The 24,434-nt window shown below is 38.5% G+C and overlaps 1 protein-coding gene across 1 annotated transcript in view; it reads right to left on the reverse strand.

The window, feature by feature from the left end:
* LOC126088434 (neural-cadherin-like) overlaps window positions 1-24,434 on the reverse strand; it is a 295,055-nt gene that overhangs the window by 147,465 nt on the left and 123,156 nt on the right. Inside the window, exons 9-11 of the mRNA XM_049906576.1 lie at window positions 24,126-24,431; window positions 23,250-23,523; window positions 8,624-8,832 (exon numbers count right to left, since the gene is read on the reverse strand). Of these exons, the coding sequence (XP_049762533.1) occupies window positions 8,624-8,832; window positions 23,250-23,523; window positions 24,126-24,431 (789 nt within the window). The remainder of the gene's footprint in view (window positions 1-8,623; window positions 8,833-23,249; window positions 23,524-24,125; window positions 24,432-24,434) is intronic.

The raw sequence follows: 24,434 nt of genomic DNA on the forward strand, positions 1-24,434 counted from the left end.
GTGCTGTTGACTTGACTAAATAATCTGGATAAGAACCTGTCTGACACTTAAAATTGCCAGTCAAATCTATGCCACCACTTAAAAGGGTTCAGAATAAATCGCTAAAACCAACAGCACATTTCCAAGTGAAAGCAGAAATAACACACTGTACGAGCACAGCCAGGGAAAACCCAGAAAGATCACATTTGTGCTGTCTGTGAACTACTGGCATGTAAGAGAATCTGATTAATAAAGGAATATAAAGTTAATCAGTATTCAGACACTTACTGAGGAATTTGACAATTTATATTGAATATGCTGCAAGATTCAGAACATCTGGCAAACACACACATTATTACATCTGGCATACTGTACAACTATACAGAAAAAAAACATGATTACAAGAGCTAATTCTGACTACACTGTCCTGGAAAATAAGCGATAATAGAATATACTGTAGAAATTAATATCAAATAATGGAAGATAAAACTTTTGCACAGAAAGTAACAAACAGCTTCTGTAATAGTGTTATAAAGAGCTATGGAAATTAACAACATTGACAACATTCTTATTAATGACAGCAGTCAACAGCTGCGCATACTTTTGGATCAAATCCTCACAAAGTAGAAGTGAGTGCACTGGATACATACAGGAAATATGCAACTAAAACGCTGTCAAACACATGAAAGACCACTGAAAGATTGTAGCCAACTACAAACCCAAACATTTAGATGTTGCACAAATCCTGTGCCTTATGGATTCTTCTCTCATATCATCTCCCTTGAACTACATAGGTGGCAGCTGTTCCTTCAGTAAATCCTCCATGCTATTGCCCTTTTCTACATCTCTAGTGACCTCCTCCCCACTTCCTTACCCTTACCCTAGTCTTTCTTCTCATGTCATTTTCTACATCATTGCCCCTCAGTTTAAAACTTTTTTATTTAATTGTACAACAGGTTCCTAGGCCAAATGTCAGCCAAAGCTACTTGCTTGCCGAATAAGTCACTACCGTATTCATAGAAAACTGTTCAAAAATTTTAACCACAAAAGAACAGCCTACAAAATTTAAATAAAAACAGTAACACAAAAACAGATTACATATCCTCCTCACTTTCTGAGGAGACAAAAACCCAGCATATTCAGTTTTGTGTCACTTATATACAAGCTCCAGTCACATTAATGACACCACCACCTACGTTCAAAATCAATGTGCAATAACCACACAAAGATGGCAGGTAGAAGCACTAGCAATGGAGGATATATAAAGTGTATCTGGGGATGCAGAAAACAGCACAGTCACTTCCATAATGTGGAAATGGAGTGATTTATCTGACATCAAAACGGGCATGATTGTTACTTTCTAAAACATTGGCTGCTGCTGTGGTTAAAAGTATGCCGTGCATGGCAAAATGACACTATTAACAACTCGCACCAAGGCATCTGTGGTGCACCATGGGCCATAGAAGACAGGTGAATGACAGCCACAGAGATGTGTATGGGCAACAGACTTACAAACATTGAGCAACTGAGTGCTCAGACCCTTGCAGAAGGCACCTGGTTCATGCATTCATGCTGACTGTTGTTCACTGATGATGAAGGCTGGAATTTGATTCCTAGTACTGGAAATGGAAGTACACAGAGTGGAGACAGATGGCCTTTTCAAATGAATCATGTTTTATGCTCCGAAATATATGAAAACGAACACCCTGCAACAGTCATTGGAAGGGTCCAGGCCATAGGAGGGAGTATTGTGGTCTAGGGAATGTTTTTGGGGCATTCCCTAGGTGATCTCGTCATTCTGGAAGGTACAATGGATCAACATAAATATACATCTATCCTTAGGGCATGCATCTATCCCTAGCACAATGGCATCTACCAGCAGGATAATGCAACATGTCACACAGCCTTCATTGTATGTGTATGGTACAAAGAGCACCAGGATGAGTTTACCATACTCTTCTGGCCACCCAACTCTAAACATTAAAACCCAGTTGACAGTCTGTGGGACCATCTCGATCAGGCTGTTCACTCTATGGACCCCTGACTGAGTACATTTGCTGCTGCTGTGATTAAAGTATGCCGTGCACAGCTGGCCACGGAACTGGCATTGGCATGGCTCCACAGACCTGTTGGACCTTCCAGAACCTCACTGACTCTCTTCCTGCACATTTCCTAGTGGTCTGTAGTTCAAAAGTGGTTATTCAGGCTTTTGATAGGTGATCACATTAATATGACTGGACAGTGTAGAATGACACATATGAAAGGGAATCAGCAATCCTTTTGATCAGTTTCCACACATATTTCATGATGTTCTTACAATTTTCTGGAGTTTTATTTTGCTCCATGATATCTGCTTTTATTTGAGCTCAAACTAGTTTGATGGTGTTGTAATGACAGTGGTACAGCGGCCTGTATCATTTCACTCACCCCAGAAATTCCACATTTCACATATTCTGTTGATAATCCATTTTATTGTCTTTCAATCAGTTGACTATTTTATCTCTCCCTGCAGCAGTTGTTGGTGTTTTATTTAATTGTACGAAATGTTATGGTACTTTGTCCATTACAGAAACACTATCAGAACTGACATTTGGTGGCAAACAAGTAACAAATCAGTTTGTAAATGAATTTGTGTTCATTTCCTTGTGTTAATTGACCATTCATAGAGCCAGCATGAACAATAATTAGTCAATCTCTCTTACCAGTTGGCACATTCACAGTTCAGGGCACATGTTGTCCGTCCATACGATGGACTGTGCGTGATACACACTGTCCGATGTTTTGTCAATCCATGTTACATTCTCTGGATTCACTGCTAGCACCTCAAGCAGGAAATGACATAATCTGCATGTCACAATGTCTCAGCATTCCATTGGTACCTTTCTTCTTCCTGAGAATCTTTTCCACTGGAAGCCATTTAAAAAAAAAAAAATAAATAAAACCACACACACACATAGTGGAGAAACTTGTCTTTCTGCCTGTGAACAAACCCCTGTCTGACAGCGATGCCACCACCTTTTTTTAATGTCAGGTGCTTATTCCTGCTGTAGTATGCATATATGTTATGCCTGATAGTACTTTTGTCAAAGTTGTCTGTTTCAGTCACACAACATGATCTCTTCCTTGACTTCCCAGGTGTCAAAATAATGGGGCTCCCACCTGAATTTGCAGTCTCTTTGTAAATAGTGACTCTTTTCACTGTCTTTGTAGAAATATTCAGTGCTTCTGTCATGCAGTCAATCACTTTACTCACTGGTATCAAAGGCCCACCATTGTCCCTTTCCCTTTCAAAGTAAACATGCAATCTGGACATAAATTCATATGCTTGAGATTTCAGTGTAGCTCCTTTTCCAAACGTAATGTGAACAAAAACTTATGATCTGAATCGCTGTCGTGGACACACTAACATGTGAAACAAAGCCACATCAATTGTCAGAGCTCTTCTCTCACCATACAGAGTATAGTAAAATCTGTAACAAAGCTTGTGTTGACATGCACTCACACAGGTAAAATTTGGAACAAGTTATGTGCGTGATTCAAACATAGCAGTACACAATGATCGAACACATTGAACAAAGCATCTTTTCATGTTCAACGTGACAACAAAGAGGACATTAGCACTCATGTCACGAGGTTGCAGAAGCTTCTTGTGGATTTGGACACTGAATTGCAGAAGGCTTGTGTTCTGTCTCTAATGACCTCATTGTCAACGGGACATTAAACACTAATCTCCTCCTCCTCCTCCTCCTAGTGAAACACATACTAACGGGATTGGAGATAGCTGCTGACTGGAGGTAAAGTGCGTCTGTCACCACAGCAAATGGAACAGTTTGGCATTTCACATTATCGGAGTGCCATCAGAGCTCACATGAGTCATCAGGGTGATAGTCAAGTGCTGGATGAACAAGACATGTAAAACTGCATTTGAGTTGGACCAGACTGTGGGCAGTTGACACATGAGGCATTTCAGTATTGCATTTTCAAAATTTTAATAGTGTGTAGTGAGCCACACTGAGGCAAACCACTTGTCATTTCAATGCCAAACAACAACTGTTCATGAGCATCCATATCATTCAGAAACACCTCCTTACTATTTTGGTACAGAAGGGACATACGTGCATATATTTGATCACTTACAACACCACACAGAGGTCCTTCAACAAAACAATTCACTCCTTCTTAATAGTCCAAAAATGATCAGAGAACACTCCAACACTCCATGTACACTGTATGCACATTGAGGTGTTTGGTTCCCCCAAAAATCCCTTTTCCCATCATTTCACATTATCAGAGTCACACAGAATACAGTTGGGTGTCATTATCTCTTTTGAGCTCTGATTTTTGGGCAGTAATTAATAGATCGTGAATCAGAATAGCTTCCTCAGTACTGTCATGATAGTTTTCCATTGCCATAAGGGTAAAGTGAGTGTTACAATGGATTAGGTAGGTATGTCTAATTTAATTGATAATAAGAGCACTTAAATTTAACAAAAAAGTAAATATCTTCATCTTCCACATTATATATGCTACTTGATTTTAACAAAAATGTCCTCTAGAGAATAGAAAGAATTTTGATTTAGGTTTAAACTTTGCTTTGCTATTTGTCAGACATTATTAGGCAAATGTTCAGAGACTTTTGAGTGTAATATTGGACACCTTTTAAGCCATTGTTAGCTTCAGTGATAAATAATGAAGGACTTCTTATAATATTGTAGCTGTGGATATTACTATTTTTTTCAAATTGTGGTGGACTATTTATCTAGAATTTAAGTAGTGAATGTAAATATTGTTAAGGTGTAGTTAGAATGCTACACTTACTTAATAAAGATATAAAAAGTCACCTACATAGGTACATGACAATGCACTCAGTACTTTTATTTTCAATGTTAATGCTTCCTTCAAAGAGATGTGAAAATGAGTACTAAATTTCACATGGTTTTAATTTTCTGCACTTCGATTCTTTCGAACAGCATCTCAAGTTGGACCCTTTCCAATGACCAACTAAGCCATTGGAAAGGGCCCAACTAGAAATACTGTTTGAAAGAATTGGAGTTTTTTGTCGAAGTAAGTGTTAACATTGAAGATAAAAATATGAAGTTTATTTTCATATATCTGTGTAATGTGACATTTTATAGCTTTGTAAAGCAAGTGCAGTTGAATTTGTGGATTATGCATCAGCTAAATGGTTAGTTCTGTCAATGTGTTCTAATCAAAGGCCCCCATTCAAGAATCTTTCCCTGGCATAGAAGTGATGGACTTCCATGTGCTTTGATTTTCGATGATACATTGGATTTTTAGACAATTTTGCTGTACTTTCACTGTCAATGCAAAGTACAGGAGGTGTCGCTTCCAGTCAGTTCATACATCAATCTTTGCTCCTTCATTTGCTGTTATTATTTCTGCTTCCATACTGGTTGTTGCTACTGCCTTCTGTAACTGACTAGTCTATGATACTGTCCTATGACTCAGAGTTGCGACAACACTTGTCATTGAATGTCTCATGTTTTTGTCACCAGCGTAATTAGCATCACTGTAGACCTTTAGAGCTTCTTTGTTCTTGTAGATAATTGTGTGATCCATTGTATTCTTCAGTTATCCAAAAATTCATTTCACTTGATTCCAGTCTTACACCGTAAGATCTTCCATGGTTGTAGGTGATTTGTTCACTGGGAAAGCATTGTCTGGATGTAAGACCATAGTCAAATACATAAGACACCGTACAGCTTCGAGCTTCGCAATGAGGAACTTTGGTTGTGATCTTTTCCTTAACATTATCTTCTTTGCACCAAACTGAAGTAGAAACTCCATTAGACTCAGCCATTCCAAATCTTTCCAGAATTTTCTTAGTATAGTCCTCTTTGTTAATTGCTATCAATCCATCTTCATTTTGCTATTATCTTCATACCCAAAAAGTTATTGAAAGACCCTTTAGTTATGTGAAATTCCGACTTCAACATTTCATGAACTCTTCAGTATCTTCTCTGTTGCTACTGACAACTAAACCATCATCAACATAGATTGCAATATATAAACAGTTCTTGTTGCTCTGACAGTGGAAGAGATATGGATCAGCCCCACTGTTTTTAAATCCAGTTTTCAGCATGAAGTCTATGAAACATTTGCTTCAATAGTGCAGTGCCCATTCAAGACTATACAGACTTTGCTTCAGTAAACATACACATTCAGCATCATCTTCAAAACTTTCATGTTGTTCATCTTTGAGTAAACCATTGAGAAAACCTGTTTTGATGTCAAACTGGTCTAAATGTATTTTCTCTGGAACAGCTACTGCCAACAGAATAACATCATAACATGCATCAGAGCCAAATGTTTCTTTATAGTAAGTTCCCTGTCCCTTTGCCACAAGTTGGACGTTAAAGCAAACATTCCCATTTTCTGTAGTTTTCTTGTGTAAGACTTATCAGTTCTATGAAGTCTGTGCACCACTTGAACACTCAACTACCACCCAAATATTGTTCTCTTTCAGGGACTTCAGTTCTTCATGAATGATCTCTAGCCACTGCATTTTACAACTAGACTGCAAATCTTCAGCTTGGATCCTTGTCCCTGATGATAGGATTTTCTGCCAAGTACACATAATCTCCACCAGTCATCCATTCTGGCTTCCTCTTTTCACATGTGCTTCTTAGTTTCTCACTTAATACTTGACTTCCTCTGGAACTTGATGTCGTATCCAAATCTATTTCCTCTTCACTTAAACCTGCATCCTCTTGTAATGGCTGACTTTTTCTGACCCCTTTTCCTCATCACAAATCAGAATAGGTTGACTCTGTCAAATGGTTTCATTATGAGCAACTTCAAATTCAGTGATACTAGTGTGCAGATTGCATACAACTTCGGTCTTGAGGTTTACATAGTGACTTACCACAACCTTCCTCCAAGATGGAATCCAGAGCCTAAAGTCATCTCTGTCATTCAAATACCAAACACAATGTCCATGCACAGCCTTGTCATCGAACTTTGAATGAACATTCTTGTTTACCTGCTCATAACACTCTGTTCTAAGGATTCTCAGATTATTCAGATTGCCTACTGGTCGTCCATACCAGGGTTCACAAGGAGGTCTTCGCAGTGTTTTTGAAAAAGTATCTAGCAGTATTGCAAGTTTCTCCCTTCCACAGTTGGCAGTTTACTAGGGCTCAACATAGAACGAACACACTCCACAGTGGATTGCTTTTGTCTTTCTGCAACAACTGGACGTTTGATAATGTGACTGTTTGTCTTAGCTTCATTCAAGACCTGTTCCAAAATTGTGTTGACTTCACTCTTTTGCTTCAGGAAGAGAACTTCATGAAATTTGGTAAAATCATCTTTAAAACATACGCAGCAGTGACCTTTTCTGAGAGTCTCTATGTAGATCCATTTACACTAGCATGAATTTCTTCACCAGTAACCAATATTCAATTCATTCAGTTTCTGAATGACAGTTGATGCATTTTTCCCAGTGCACATCCATCACATAATTCCTCTTTGCACCCTTCTGCATTAATGTTCATCTGCTTCAAGATACTTTTCATGCTTTTTCCTTTTGTGTTGATGGCTGAATATCTCATGACAAACTTACAGCATTTTCAGTGACATTACCAAATTCATTTGAACTGGTTATGCTGGTGTAGCAACACATGTCAAGAACAAAGAGACCATGGTTGATGTGATCAGTCATCATCATTTTTCCAGTCACTTTGTCTTCAAATCCTTTTCATACTGCTGCTTTTACAGAGATCAAGTGAGCACTTTCTTCAGGAACATAAAGCGCATCTTTCAATTCAGCATTTTTTCTGGCGTTATTCAACTGCATTTGGACCTTTCACAGTATCTGTCCATGAGCCAAAATGCTTGCTCCTATTTTCCCAATTGACGTTTTTAGCAACAGTGAATTTACTATAAGACACAAAATATTGTTTATTTGCAGTGACATGATTTCTGCTGCCACTGTAGCAGTACCAACTGTCAACTGCAATACAGTTATTGACTGAGGCGCCAAAAGCATGTGGTAAAATGCAACGTTCTTCTCAGGCTGACTGATTTGAACATTCCATATTATTTTTCAATTTTTCTCTATCGTCATTTTTATTTTGCTGAATTTTCTTCTCAGGTCCACTGTGTCCAACAAATGCAGCTGATTCACCTGTACTTTGGTCATGCAGTTCAACTGTGCATAATTTTTCAATCAAAAGGTTTACACTTTGATTTTCAGTCTGAGTCATGTCCCACAAGTTTTTAAAATTATCATATTCTATGCCTAGCATGGATAAAATTCTACAATTTAAAATTCTTTCAGGAAATCGGCCATGCCCTTTCAAAGGAACCATCCTGGCATTTGCCTGAAACGATTTAGGTAAATCACGGAAAGCCTAAATCAGGATGGCCGGAGATGGGTTTGAACTGTCATCCACCTGAATGCAAGTCCAGTGTGCTAAACACTGCACCACCCTGCTTGGTGTTTCACTAGAAAGATGAGCATTATCAAAGATTACTATGTTTCTATTTATAAAATGTAAGCAGCTTTGGTATTTAATAATCTGTAAACTGAACCACTGTACACCATTTTTACAGAAATCGTGCCAATTGTCTATTCTACAGAGGATTAGCTAACTACTAAATTCGAACAAGAATGTCTTACCATATAATTATATACAAATATATCTTTGGAGCCTGGCTGCATTTTGTTATCATTAACATCTCCAATGACAACAGTTAGTGTGCTGGTCCCTGACATGGCAGGATTTCCAGAATCCTTTATTACAATTGGAATCAAATATTCTTTCTGCTGCTCTCGGTCAAATGATCGAAGGGATGAGACAACTGCCATGCCATCACCATTAGCACCCTCTGTTGAGAAAATATATATGACATTAAGATTCATTACCAGTAACATAGTTCAAAATTACTTCTGAAGTTGTTGAACACCATGACTAATATTATCATAGATCAACAGCAGTCTTATAATTAGTGATGCACCAGTAAAGTAAATTCATAATTGATAATACAAATTTAGGATCTCCCAAAAGTTAAAACATTTTATTTTATTTTTACATTGATTAATCTTTAAATGCTATTTTTTTCTTTGTTTTGAGAGCTGCATTTAGGATGAAGGATATTTGCAGCAAATGGGCTAAAATTTCTATGTTTCTCTCATTACAAATCATTTTTGGGTCGTACTGTTTCTAGGACACGGAAACACTTCTATCACATGATCATTAATCTTTGTCACTATTAAAATGTCCCCACTACTGCCCTAAACACATTTTCAGAATATTCTTTTATGATCTGAGAAGTTTTTAAGCTTGTATCCAAGACACCATATTTAATGTAACTGCTTAATTTACTTGTAGAGTGGTGCATTTATGAACAACAAACCCTGTGTAGTTTACTTAGCTCAGTCACGTGATGATCTGGGTCAAGGGAGCTTGGTGCATAACTAGAGATGCAAGACATTACTCTGAGATCTCTTCAAAATTGTATTATTCTTCTCACATAACTCACATTAGCCCATCATAACACTGACTCCAAAACAAAATCAAATCAATAATTCAACCACCAGTTACATATGCATGAGCTGTTTATAAAATTTTTAATATTATAGGAGCATATATTATTGCCAACAATTCAAGTTTCAATGAAAACTATTAATTTGTGGAGTGTTACATACTTTTTGCAATCTGAAATTTCAGTCTTAATGTTAGAGGATATTACTGTTCGCAAACATCCATAAATAATTAATAAATTACATAATTTACAACTGAGATAGCTAGAGGTGGAGCCCGTCCACACCCACACCGGCATGATGGCCAACTCAAAGGTCTGCTGCCATCTCTACATAAGGTTTAGTTTCACAAAAGTGAGGTGTTGCAGGCTGTGGGTACTGCGATGTTTGCGCACATCTGGTTAAGGTTAACCATTTATATGGGCTCATCTGGAGATAGATTGGGTTGAAAGTCAAACAAAGGGTAGTGGTTGGAAGGGCAGAGGGAAAAAGTGCCAAGGCAAGTGCCAAAGGAGAAAAAACCTCTGTAATAGTTAGATCAGGTAGTAAGAGCAGTAGCAGATGTCTTGCTGCCTGCGATAGGTCATGCAAGGATGGATTAAGTTAGAAGCGAGTATCGTACAAGCAGATACCATGTTAAGCCATATGTTCATCATAAGAGATCAGTCCGTGATGGTGCTGCGGCACGATGTGCTGTGGTTGAGGCTGGGAGAGCCCCCTGCCGCACTGCGTCAGTGGCGACTCCGGCGCGGCCGCCAGCATGGTGCACATCTCTTGCACTTGCGGCACCTGCTGTGTAACTGCTGGCAGCAGGTCCCCCACGCCACTCTCACTGGCAAAGTATTGTGGCTGCATGATGGTAGTGGGAGTTTTCTTCTCACGTTTCGGTTGTGTCTTCATTTGGTGGGGCTTGCGGCACTGTTATCACGTCTTCTTGGTTTGCGCCTTGTCTCCAGCACAGCCATTGCTGGTGAAAGCCAGGCAGCCACATCAGTTTGAAACATGTGGCCCACCACAGTGAGCACAAGTTGGCACCTGTTATCTTCATCTGTCACAGGCAGGGTGTCATGCGCACCAGCAAACTTTACGCAACACATGAAGTTGCGGCAGTATTTAGCCACATGCCCTTCAGCTTGGCACCTGAAGCACTGAGGCTTAGGGTCCATGCCTAGGGGGAGAGAGCTTCGACGGTCACAGGAGAGCCTAAGAGCTTCCTCATCCCAAAGATGTTGACGCCATCCGTTCCCATTTCTACTATGACGATGTACAGCGGCAGTCTCTTCTTATTTGTCCAGTTGTGCAGCTTAGTAATTGCATCCTGGAATCCAGCATGTGACAGCCCCTCTTGGACCATCTTCTCATCAAAGATCCAAGGCAGCCCCCTGATCAGGGCCTTGGAGTGCTTCTCGCGCTGTTTCAGTGCAGTCGTCTTCTCCGCAGTAGGTGGATCAACAATGTGGGCGGCCACAGCGCTCTTCAGTGCATGGTGGTCGACCATGCTGGCTGCCTGCAGCCGGACAATGACATAACAATTTGTTTCGCGTCACACCACAGTCCAAGCAACGCCTCACAGCTCTTCTTCAGGCCAAGCACAGGTAGCGTGCTTCACCATTGATGTATGTGCCTCCGCTGCTCGAGCGCAACTGTAGTTTTCATATTGATAATTTACATATACCCGTTCCAAAATTTGTACTGACATCTTCACAAAGATTATAAGTAAGTCTTTACATTTCTGCACATATGATTTCTCCAATATGTTTTTCAGTGTTCCTAAAAGTTTAACGAAAAGGTACTGAAACAATGAGTATCTTTGGTTTATGAAAAACTAGTAATGAAAAGTAACATCTAATGAAAACATACATTAACACAAAATAATTATGAAACATATGAAATACATTTAAATACAATTCAGCAAACTGAACGAGACATCTTTCGTGAGCAAAATGACGTAAGCATGAAAAAAATAATCTCAGTGTAAGGTACGTTACTAATCAGGAATCATAGTATTCAATTATAATTTTGTGTTGGCAGTTTTATTGCACTATTCATAAAGCTGGTGTTACATTGCATTCAAGATCTGATATGAGCACCTCTTCACTAGTAGTGACCAAGTAAAATGGAACACTAAAGAGAGTACCATGAGCAAGCTGAATGGAATTTTTTATTGGCACAAAATTTGTATAAGTTCAATAATCTTGCTTGTTACCAAAAGTACAATGGACTTTATATTGAATCTCTCTGGCTCATCCCAGAAGCAGGGATTCAAGTGAGATTGTTCTCAATGTCTTTTCTGAAAATTATTTCAAGCAGATGGCAAACTGGCTCATTAAGGCAATGACTTTGGCCTCCTAGTAATTAACAGACATAAATTTTAAGAGTTTGCTAACACAGAGGAAAATATCAGTGATCATAAGGCTGTTATAGTGTTAATGACTACAGGTGCTGCAAGGAAAGGATTAATTAACGTTGGTTCCAGAAACATTCAAGAGATAGTTTCTGTTTGCTTTCAAGTGTCTGCCAGTCTGTCTTTCAGCATTTCTTTTACATTCTCCCATACATCAAACAAATCTATGATCATTTGTGCTGCCATTCTTTGTAAATGTTCAATATCCCCCATTAGTCCTACTTGGTACAGGTCCCACACAATTGAGCAATGTTCTAGGACAGTTTGCACATGTATGTTTTGGATGCTTTCTCCTTTGTAGACTGATTGCAGTTCCCTAATAATGAACCGTACTTTACCTACAACTGAGCCTGTGTGATTGTTCCCTTTCTTATCCCTACAAATTGTTACACTCAACAGTATTAGGGAAAGTATAGATAGCTACTCACTGTAAAGATGACCCATTGAGTTACAGTCAGGCACAACAAAAAGACTGTTACACATTAAACATTCTTCAGCAAAGAAAACACACACAAATTCCCACAAGCAAGCACACCTCATCCACACATGACTGCTACCACTGTCAGCTCTGATCAGGAAGTGACTGTTAGGTGAATAGCAACCTGGAGTAGAACGAGGACTGGGGAGGGATAGCAGGTAATGGGTGGGGGAGGAAAGAAGAGTGCTGTCTGGCAGGGAGTGCAGGGACTAGATCACAACCTGGTGAGATTACAAAGCACAGTGTCAGGAGTTGGGGTGTTGGGGGAAAGAGTGGGGAGCAGAACATGAGAGGTACAGGGGGAGGGGGGGGGGGAGAACAGGTCTGTGCATTGGCAGAGGGAAGAAATCAGTAAGGGGTACACCAAAAGGGAGAAGGTGATAGGACAGAGGGGGTGGAAATTGTTGTGTGGAGGATGTGGGGACAGTATTTTACTGTAGATTGGAGCCAGGATAATTTTCACACTGGAGAATGTGTTGTAAGGATAATTTCCATCTTCACAGTTAACAAAAGTTGGTGGTGGAGTGGAGGATCCACATGGCTAGGTTGTGAAGCAGCTATTGAAATCAGTCATGTTATTTTCTGCTCCATGTTGTGGCACAGGGTGGTCTACTTTGCTGTTGGCCCCAGACTGGCAGTGGCTGTTCATCCTGGTGGACGGCTGGTTGGTAGTCATACCAATATAGAAAGCTGTGCAATGGTTGCAACAGAGCTGGTATACGAAACGGCTGCTAGGATAAGATAAGCCTTTCACAGGACTGGAATAGGAAGTGCTGGGTGAATGGACTGGGCAAGTCTTGTACCTGGGTCTTCCACAGGGATATGATCCTGTGGCAAGAGATTGGGATTGGGAGTGGCATAAGGATGGGCTATAATGTCGTGGAGGTTGAGTGGGTGGCAGAACACCACTTTAGGAGGGGTGGGAAGGATATTGGGTAGGATATCCATCATTCCAGGGCATGATGATACATAATCCAACCCCTGATGAAGGATGTGGTTCTGTTGTTCCAGTATGGGGTGGTACTGAGTGATGATTGGGAGGGGGGGGGGGGGGGGCACTCTTTTGCAGCTGGCTCTTGGAGCTGGTGGGAGGATTGGGAGTGTGTGGGGAAATGACACAGGAAACCTGTTTGTGGACTAGGTCCAGGGGATAGCGGTCTGTCTGTGAAGGCCTTGGTGACTTTCAGCTTCCTGGGAAAGGGAGTTCTTGTCACTGCAGATACACCAATACATGGGAGGGATTTTTTGATGTGGAAGGGATGGCAGCTGTCAAAATACAGGTACTGTTCATGGTTGATGGGTTTAATGTGGACAGAGGTGTGGCTGGAACCAACAGAGAAGTGGAGTTCAAGTCCAGGAAGGTGGCACACTGGGTTGAGGAGAACAAGGTGAAGTGAATGGGAGAGAAGGGTTTGAGGTTGTGAAGGAATGAAGATAGGGTATCTAAGCCCTAAGTCCAGATCATGAAGATATAATCAATGAGCCTAAACAAGACCCGGGGCTTGGGGTACTGGAAGGCTAGGAAGGTTTCTTCAAGATGGCCCACAAACAGGTAGGCATACGGCGGTGTCATGTGGGTGCCCATGGCTGTGCTGCAGCTTCATTTGTACACATTCCCTTCAGAGGAGAAGTAGTTATGTGTTATGATAAAGTTATATATACGAGGAATGAGGTAGTGGGTCTGGAGTCCAAAGAACAGTGGTCAATTGCAGCAAGATCACTGGTATGAGGGACATTGGTATGTACATAAATGGCGTCAGCAGTGGCCAGTAGGGAACCAGGGGGTAAAGGGTTGGGGATGGTAGGGAGTCAATTAAGGAAATGGTTGGTATATTTGACGTGGGAGGCTAGATTATGGACAACTGGTTGGAAATATTGGTCAATGACAGCTGAAGTCCTTTCTGTCGGGGAACAATAACCGTCTACAATGAGGCAACCAGGACCGTGCGGTTTCTGAATTTTGGGGAGCACGTAAAAGAGTGGGGTGTCATTGGGGTGAGGATGGTGGTGGTGGTGGTTAGTGTTTAATGCCCCGTCGACAACGAGGTCATTAAAGACGGACCGCAAGCTCGGGTTAGGGAAGGATTGGGAAGGAAATCGGCCGTGCCCTTTCAAAGGAACCATCCTGGCATTTGCCTGAAACGATTTTAGGGAAATCATGGAAAACCTAAATCAGGATGGCCGGAGACGGGATTGAACAGTCGTCCTCCCGAATGCGAGTCCAGTGTGCTAACCACTGCGCCACCTGGGGTGAGGAGGGAAATGGATTCAGGGGAAAGGTTCTGGGAAGGGTCTAAGGCTTTAAGCAGGGATTTGAAATTATGTTGGACTTCTGGGATGGGATCACTCTGGAAGAGTTTGTAGGTGGATAATTCAGACAACTGACAAAGATCTTTCGCCAATTAGTCACTCCGACTTATCACGATAGTGGTGGAGCCTTTGTCAGCAAGGAGGATGATTATGACAGGACCTGTTTTGAGACTGTGTATGACTGCTCTTTCCTCTGCTGAAATATTAGTGTTCTAAGGAAAAGACCTGCAAAAGGGTGGTGAGGCAAAGTTGGAGGTAAGGGATCCCTGGAAGGTGATCAGGGGGTTTTTTTTTGGGGGGGGGGGTCATGGTTGGGTGGTGTTATGAACTGGGAGAGGCAAGCTTCAGTGTAGGAATTAGGTTGTCTTTGGTTGGAGGGATTGCTGGTGAAGATGCGTTTCCATTGCAGCAACCAGAAGAACAAGAGTAGGCTTTTGACAAGTCCAATACAGTTAAATTTGGGTGTAGTGCTAAAGGTGAAGCTTTTGGGAAGGACTGAAACTTCTTTGTTTTTGCAGTAACAGTTTTATAAGGGACGGGGATTAGCAGAATATGAAAAGGTGAAGGTTATTGTGAAAGAGGCGCAAGATCCAGAGAACGGAATTTTTATGGTTAGGCCATTGGGGGAACTGTTTCAGTTATTGTGATCATTTCTCAGTTTTGGTTGCTGATAACTTGATACCAGTGCCTATGAGTTTAATTTGTACACCACAGCACTGAAGATGATCACTATGTGATTGAAAATCGAGTTTGCTATCAATAAACTATCAATATTATGGCCAATGCTGACCTTCTTTTTAATTTAACAATTAAGAATGTCAACAACCAACAACAAAGTACTGGAAATATTTTCTTTATTTTTTTTCTTTTTTGGTGAAGAGTTTCATTGTATAAGTATTAACATGAACAGTCACTGAATAATTTGGATCAATAGGAAATAATATAGACGTGGGAGACTTATGTAGCACAGTGAAACAATCACAGGAAAACGTTAGTGATGAATTTGTAAAACAGGAAAAACTAATGAATGAATTACAACAAGATGATAATAATGGCATACTGTCATTGTTAAGGTAAATGAGCATTGATAATAAAGATCAGTTAATAAAAATGAGCAATGACAATAAGGATCAGTTAATAAAAATGAGTAATGACCAGTTCATAAACCTCAGTCAGTCAACAGGAACATTATTTGATTGTGTCAGAAAAATACAGCTCAATTAAATGATAATAACAAATGACCAGTTCATAAAACTCAGTCAGTCAACAGGAACATTATTTGATTGTGTCAGAAAAATACAGCTCAATTAAATGATAATAACAAATGACCAGTTCATAAAACTCAGTCAGTCAACAGGAACATTATTTGATTGTGTCAGAAAAATACAGCTCAATTAAATGATAATAACAACCAGTTCACAGAAATTGGTTATTATTGAGGACCATTGATTGTGTCAGCAAAACTAAAACTCAAATAAATGATATTAATCAAAAAAATTGATAGATTAGATGTTTGAGTAGAATCTGTGGAGTCCAAAATCAAAGTAATTGAACTCAAATTAAATAATGAAGTTAAAAATGTCAAGGATGAGATCACTGAAGAGAGGGAGAAAAACAAAATTGCTTTCAAAAATGTGCATCAGGAAATACATATTGTGGACAAAAATGTAGTCAAATTTTGACTTTGGAAACTAATGTTGACACCAAACTGGCACTTGTTGAAAGCAGTTTTGTTGACAGGTGAAAACAGTAACAGCAAATTCACAGAAAATGTAAAATTAAGTAGCAACAAAACTAGAAACCTAGTAAGTAGTACTTCTGTTTTGTATAAAAAAGTTGAAGAATTGTCTAATGATGATGATAATCAAAATCTTAATACCAATGTTGGCACCATGTTTTGCAACACTCCAGTGAAAAACCTTCCAGACGAAAGTAGTTTACATCCTGTAGATTTTCTGCAGTATTGCAGAGACAGTTTTGTGTCTAATATGACTGATACTAAGAAAATCAAGTTTGTCAAGAAGTTTCAAGAAGGTCAGCATTAAGCTGGGCTACTAATGACGACATAACCTACGCAGAATTTGAGACAGGATTTTTAGGTCGATTTTGGTCAAAGTTGGAAAAAACAGGGAAATACAGCTACAACAGACACACATATTTTGAAAGATTCAGTAATCATAACTGGCACAGTAAGAATCACAACAGGAAGGAACATAGTAATCACAACCGTAAAAATTATCATTGCAAGGAACATAACAGAGTAAGTGGAAAAAATTTCAGTGTAGGAAGCAACATAGGTGCAGCAAAGAGAGAAAGAAAAGAAATAAGTTATATGTAATTGTTCCACAATGCAAAAAAAAAAAAAAAAAAAAAAAAAAAAAAAAAAAAAAAAAAAAAAAAAAAAAAAAAAAAGAATGTTGTAGAAACAAAATGTTTTCTATGATTTTAAATAACTATTCAGTTATACTTTTTCATACATTTTTGTGCAAACCACTTAGATGTGGTAAGTTATTACTTTTGCTTGTGCTGTGTTACTTTTCTACTGGTTGTAAATAAATGATGGTTTGTATTTTATTATGTTCTACACGAAGTGCAAGTCTCAATCAATTCCTGAGCATTTATTCATTTCAGTATAATTTTCTTTGTGGTATACAATACATTGAATGTCATAATGACAGATTTGGAATCTGTAACATGTTAATGAGGAAATGAGTGCTATGCTACTGTCATGATGTTTCTGCATAGTGAGTTTATTGTTACTGATGATGTTTGGTGGTGAATTGTAAGGTGAGAATATCTTGTGAGAAGTGAAAATTAATGAAAATGTTCAGATGGTTCAAATGGCTCTGAGCACTATGGGACTTAACATCTGAGGTCATCAGTCCCATAGAACTTAGAACTACTTAAACATAACTAATCTAAGGACATCACACACATCCATGCCCGAGGCAGGATTCGAACCTGCGACCTTAGCGGTCGCACGGTTCCATACTGAAGCGCCTAGCGCCTAGCTCTTTATTCGCACGAAGTAATGGCCACTATCAACAGGGGATCTCAAGTTGATTCTGTATTTCTAGATTTCCGGAAAGCTTTTGACACCATTCCTCACAAGCGACTTCTAATCAAGCTGCGGGCATATGGAGTATCATCTCAGTTGTGCGACTGGATTCGTGATTTCCTGTCAGGAAGGTCAGACACGCGAAATTTGGCACGGACTTCAATGCGAGATGCCTTTAATAGGTTCCACAACGAAACATTTTCTAGAAATTCGGTAGAAAATCTGAAGAAATTCTGGATGTAAGGTACACAAGCGGCAAGACGAAGTCAATACCTTTGCTGCGCAGTGCCGATGGTACTGTTACCGATGACTGTGCCGCTAAAGCGGAGTTATTGAACACAGTTTTCCGAAATTCCTTCACCAGGGAAGACAAACGGAATATTCCAGAATTTGAAACACGAACAGCTGCTAGCATGAGTTTCTTAGAAGTAGATACCTTAGGGGTTGCGAAGCAACTCAAATCACTTGATACGGCCAAGTCTTCAGGTCCAGATTGTATACCGATTAGGTTCCTTTCAGATTACACTGATACAATAGCTCCCTACTTAGCTATCATATACAACCACTCGCTCACCGATAGATCTGTACCTACAGATTGGAAAATTGCGCAGGTCGCACCAGTGTTTAAGAAGGGTAGTAGGAGTAATCCATCGAACTACAGACCTATATCATTGACGTCGGTTTGCAGTAGGGTTTTGGAGCATATACTGTATTCAAACATTATGAATCACCTCGAAGGGAATGATCTATTGATACGTAATCAGCATGGTTTCAGAAAACATCATTCTTGTGCAAAGCAGCTAGCTCTTTATCGCACAAAGTAATGGCCGCTATTGACAGGGGATCTCAAGTTGATTCCGTATTTCTAGATTTCCGGAAAGCTTTTGACACCGTTCCTCACAAGCGATTTCTAATCAAGCTGTGGGCCTATGGGGTATCATCTCAGTTGTGTGACTGGATTCGTGATTTCCTGTCAGGAAGGTCGCAGTTTGTAGTAATAGATGGCAAATCATCGAGTAAAACTGAAGTGATATCAGGTGTTTCCTAGGGAAGTGTCCTGGGACCTCTGCTGTTCCTGATCTATATAAATGACCTGGGTGACAATCTGAGCAGTTCTCTTAGGTTGTTCGCAGATGATGCTGTAATTTACCGTCTAGTAAGGTCATCCAAAAACAAGTGTCAGTTGCAAAGCGATTTAGAAAAGATTGTTGTATGGTGTGGCAGGTGGCAGTTGACGCTAAATAACGAAAAGTGTGAGGTGATCCACATGAGTTCCAAAAGAAATCCGTTGGAATTCGATTACTCGATAAATAGTACAATTCTCAAGGCTGTCAATTCAACTAAGTACCTGGGTGTAAAAATTATGAACTACTTCAGTTGGAAAGACCACATAGATAATACTGTGGGGAAGGCGAGCCAAAGGTTGCGTTTCATTGGCAGCACACTTAGAAGATGCAACAAGTCCACTAAAGAGACAGCTTACACTACACTCGTTCGTCCTCTGTTAGAATATTGCTGCGCGGTGTGGGATCCTTACCAGGTGGGATTGACGGAGGACATCGAGAGGGTGCAAAAAAGGGCAGCTCGTTTTGTATTATCACGTAATACGGGAGAGAGTGTGGCAGATATGATACGTGAATTGGGATGGAAGTCATTAAAGCAAAGACGTTTTTCGTCGCGGAGAGATCTATTTACGAAATTTCAGTCACCAACTTTCTCTTCTGAATGCGAAAATATTTTGTTGAGCCCAACCTACATAGGTAGGAATGATCATCAAAATAAAATAAGAGAAATCAGAGCTCGAACAGAAAGGTTTAGGTGTTCGTTTTTCCCGCGCGCTGTTCGGGAGTGGAATGGTAGAGAGATAGTATGATTATGGTTCGATGAACCCTCTGCCAAGCACTTAAATGTGAATTGCAGAGTAGTCATGTAGGTGTAGAACTGCTCGGCCACATCAATGGAAATGTCTTATGGTTTTATGATGAGGATAATTATAATAATGACGACTATGTTGATGTACTGTGGAGAACTACGTTGAGGAAGCAATGGACTAGAGACTTTGTATTATGTTTACTAGTAATTTACATTCAGGAAATCAAATAAAATGTTATTGCTAAGTATCTGTAGATGGAGAAAGTAGTTAATGGAGGAATCTAAGACAAGAGAGAAAGTAAAATTTTAGCTGAGCTTTACAAATATGAAAGTACAGAGCTATATAGAGTAATAATGTAATTGAGCAATTGAGCTATTAAATAAAATGAAAAAGTAATTACTAACTATGTTAAGAAAAGAATTATATACATAAAGTATGATCTAACTTCTGCACCATTTCAGTGCAGTAATGTGTTCATTGTAAATAAGTATAGTAGTAGTTCTAATGTAAGTTTATTACTTTATAAATAAATAAAAATTTATTTGAATGAAAGTAAATCTAATCTAATCTACTTGAGATGTGGAAAATTGCCTACTTTGTCAAAATTGACTATGTGTCTGATTGTTTTCGAATGTGAATATTGCTTCATCAATATGAATTTCCATGCTGCAAAATTTGTTTTTTACTTACCTATTCATCTTTTTATAATTACATTATACTATGTATTTGCCTTCTACTGTCTCAGTACAATGGAATTAACTGAACATAAATTCCCCAACATGACAGTAATTTCAAATGTGTTTATTTGCATTTAAAAGAAAGAAATTTAAATTGCTTTCATAAATGAGTCAGACTGAGAAAATATTATTATAGTCAGCCAGTCTTAGCAATACCAAAACATCTGGTGCTTTAGTGAAAAAAAAAAAATGTTCATGGAAAATGAAAAATAAGTTTATAAGCTATGTCAGTTCACTTATTATTGTGGTGTCTTTGTGAGTGCAAGGCATAATGGAGAATGTTGTTTTTCAGACCTATGTGAAGTTAATGATTAGAATTACAATGCAGAGCAATTTTTCTCTTTGAGGCATATCGATGGTATTATGAGATTTTGTGACATATTTTGCGTGTTGATGAGGTTTACGTGGAGACGAAGTGCTGGCAGAGATGAAGGTTTATTGTATTGTGAAATAAAATATTAGGGACTTATTAGTGCTCTATTTTTTAATGCATTGGACTTTTGTTTATGATGGTATGCTGTAGAAAATTCTGAGAAATGGCTATAAGGAAGTTACAAAAATTATGTTCAGTGACCATTAGGCTTTGATTATATGAGTCATTAGCCTTTGATCATATGACTGATGTTTATGAAAGTTTCACCAGGGGTTTGATTTGTTTAAAATGTCTGAATTTTATTAAAGAACTGTATGATTCCATAGCATTGACATGAGAAAAAGTTAGTATTGGGAGGAAATAACTTACGTGTATTACATATTTTGTTGCTCACTATTAATTTTGATCATGATATTTATGTGGAAAAAAAAAGACTGAAAGCTGAAAAATGACCATTCTCTTTTGCTGTCTAGAATTATTTGTCATCCAATGAAATGCTGACATTTCATATTGTCCCACTGAATCAGTGTACTTTATGTAGATGTGAAAGAAGAATTTTAAATACGACAGTGACAAATAGTTAATGAACAGAACTTTAAAGCAGATTTCAGTATTGTTGACATTTTTGGCATAATTTATGGCCAATATTTTTTTACATAAGAAACAAAATAACTCAGCTTTCAAGAAAACATGAAGAATAAGCTAGTTGTCCAGTGACATAATTTGAAAGACTTGGAAAGTAATTTTTCATATGTTATTGTATAATCTGTTACGCGACATGAAAATTAATGAATGCGTTAATGTTTGTAACAGTCAGAGACTAAAGGACTGAATGAGTGATAAAATCTATAATTTTGCATATGAACTATATAGAGGGTCTGCTGACTTCGGAAGACATACCACATGGCAAGTGGTGCCTTCCCTAATGGTGTGTATCCATTCTTAATTTCTGGTGCACTCTATTCTCTTTCCTATCCAGGTTATGTCCCCATTGTGCTCTTCAATTTATTTTATTTATTTATTTATTTTATTTTTTTATTCTTGTCTGTCTCGGGTCTATCCTATTTATGTCACCACAACTTCTGTGGATGATCCTATCCAACAGTGCTACCATTGTAGCATCCAACATGTTGTGGGGAGAGGGAAAAAAAGAAAAGAAAAAGAAAAGAAAGAAGCCGTGGGTGCAATTTTCTGTACAGAAGATGAATTAAGAAGTAAGACATTATAAAATGTTGTTACAAAGACATTTCATTGGTGATGTGAGAAAAAGGATAAGTCCCTAACTAAGTCCATTAATTCTGTCCTGTGATCTAAAGTATTTTGCTATATTTTGTTTCCAAGTGCTTCAAATAACTCTATATTGACTAAGATGTTTTCTTTCAATCATAGGGCATTACCAATCAATGATAATTCACGTTTTCAAGACAGATTTATAAATATTGGTAAACAGACATTCTAATGAAATACAAGTTCCACTGTAATGCTAATATGATAAAATCACTGTAATCTGTACCGTCCTTTTGCTTATCCCTTATATGTTATATGATATTTGGTAATAATTTGAGACTGACAGAACAGGTAAAAGATTAGACTTTGAAATTGTTTTTCAAAATTTTTGATAAAAGAACTCCGTAAAACAAAATTTGTTCTTGACTTCATTTGAATGAAGTGGTGGTGCCAAGGAAGTCAAAATGAAGTATATCATGTAATGAAGAACTGTTGAATGTTAATCTGTTACGCTCCAAAACTTGTTGGGATAATCAGTTTTATTATTTTGCATCAAAATTTTTCTCACATTTCATGCTTTCACAATTTTTGGGGGGCTATTGCAATAAAACTGGTTACAGTGAGAGAAATGTACTACCCAACCTTGGGTCATTCAAGAGATGGAGAAGATCCAACCAAGAGTGGCACATTTCATGAAGGGGTTATTTAGTATTGGCACATGCATTACAGAGATACTCAGCAAACTCCAGTGGCAGACTTTATAGGAGAGGCTTTGCGAATTGTGGGGAGGTTTACTGTTAAAATCCTGAGAGAGTACACACTGAGAAGAGTCAAGCAACATATTACTCTCTCCCACATGTCTTGCAAAATGGTCATGATGTGAAAATCAGATAAATTACAGATCATATGAAAGTATAGCAACAGTTGTTCTTCCCTGCACCATTTATTAATTGAAGAGGGAAGAAGAAAAAGAAAGCTGTAACAGAAGTACCTTCCACCCCACACAATAAAGTGGCTTACAGAGTGTAGATGTAGATATCTCCCAGTAGATAAAAAAAATGCTAGCTTTGGCTTTTCAATTGATCAGTTCAAGTACTCTCTCAGGCTGAACAGAAGCTTCAACATCACCCTGGCACTTCTTATTCTTTCTAATCTTCACACAACAGAGTTAAGTACTCAGCCTTTATCACCCTTATTGTAACAAAACAGAAATATCAAAATGAAAAGCAAATGTTTTTCAGTAGGCTATTGATATTAAGAATAATTATTATTATCTGAGGTGCAAAGTGCTGTACAACTTACTCTGATCATGTTCGACTTTGAAGGATGCTCGTATAACATCATCTGCATTGGGGTCCATCCGGAATGTAAAAGGAGGCCCATTACTCTTTGACCTGTCATCATCATCAGTTGCCAGTATTTCTACAACTTTTCTGGGAGGAACATGTTCAGGAAGTACAGGTCTATAATCTCTCAGGAATGTAGGGGCATTATCATTTATGTCCTGAACAATTACAGTTAATGTAGCTGTTGCTGTCTTCGGGGGAACGCCATCATCAATTGCGAGAACTTTAACCTGTGAGGAGAAAAAGGATTTAAATGATAATGAGAATGAAAGCTGGAGTGCTCTCATGACAACCATGTAAATACAAAATATGAAAATCAGACACACGATGAGATGCAATGTGACTCACTTCTTTTCTGACACACATAATAAAAAGTAAATGGCTGGCTGATTCCAATATGGTGATAGTGACAAACTAATATAAGTCAAAAAATTACTAGTTTTGTTTCTTCTGAGTCTGTTTTTTTTTATTTAGTAGGATTTTGGAACAGGAAAAGTAACCAAGAGTAGGTTACAGTCACAGTTTCATAAATTCATCTTTTGCTGATGCTTTTATTTGCAAGAGTATAATAAGTTCTTTGCTTATAACAGATTTGCTACATTGTTATAGATTTCAAAATACTGATGTACTGCATAGAAATGCTGTAATTTCAGTGTTATATGGATGCTATTTTGGTCTGAAACAAATCCAATCGTTGATGAAGTTGCTTTTTGTTTATGTACAAATCTATTTCTGAACTTTTTTTCAATGTCAGTAGAAACTCATCAATAACAACTGTACAGTTGCAAGTCTTAACTGAACAACAACAGAAAAAACAGCATCAGAGACTTACTTGATGTCGTGGTGTTTCTTCTCTGTCAAGATTCCTCTGAATTGACACAATACCATCTTGACTGATGGCAAACTGTCGTTTACGATCTGAAGTGCGGTCTATTGCGTATTTCACTTTGCTCTTTCCTCCTTGGTCAGGGTCTGTTGCCTTGAAGGTTTCTAAGCTTTTCCCCAGTTCAGCATTTTCATACACTGAAACTTCAATATTGGGACGTTCAAATTGAGGTTTATTGTCATTAATATCCCTTAACCTGACAACAACCCATGAGTAGGCCACATGGTATTTATCATTGTCATTATCTTCACCCTG

This window comes from Schistocerca cancellata, chromosome 6, assembly GCF_023864275.1.
Source record: "Schistocerca cancellata isolate TAMUIC-IGC-003103 chromosome 6, iqSchCanc2.1, whole genome shotgun sequence".
NCBI lineage: Eukaryota > Metazoa > Arthropoda > Insecta > Orthoptera > Acrididae > Schistocerca > Schistocerca cancellata.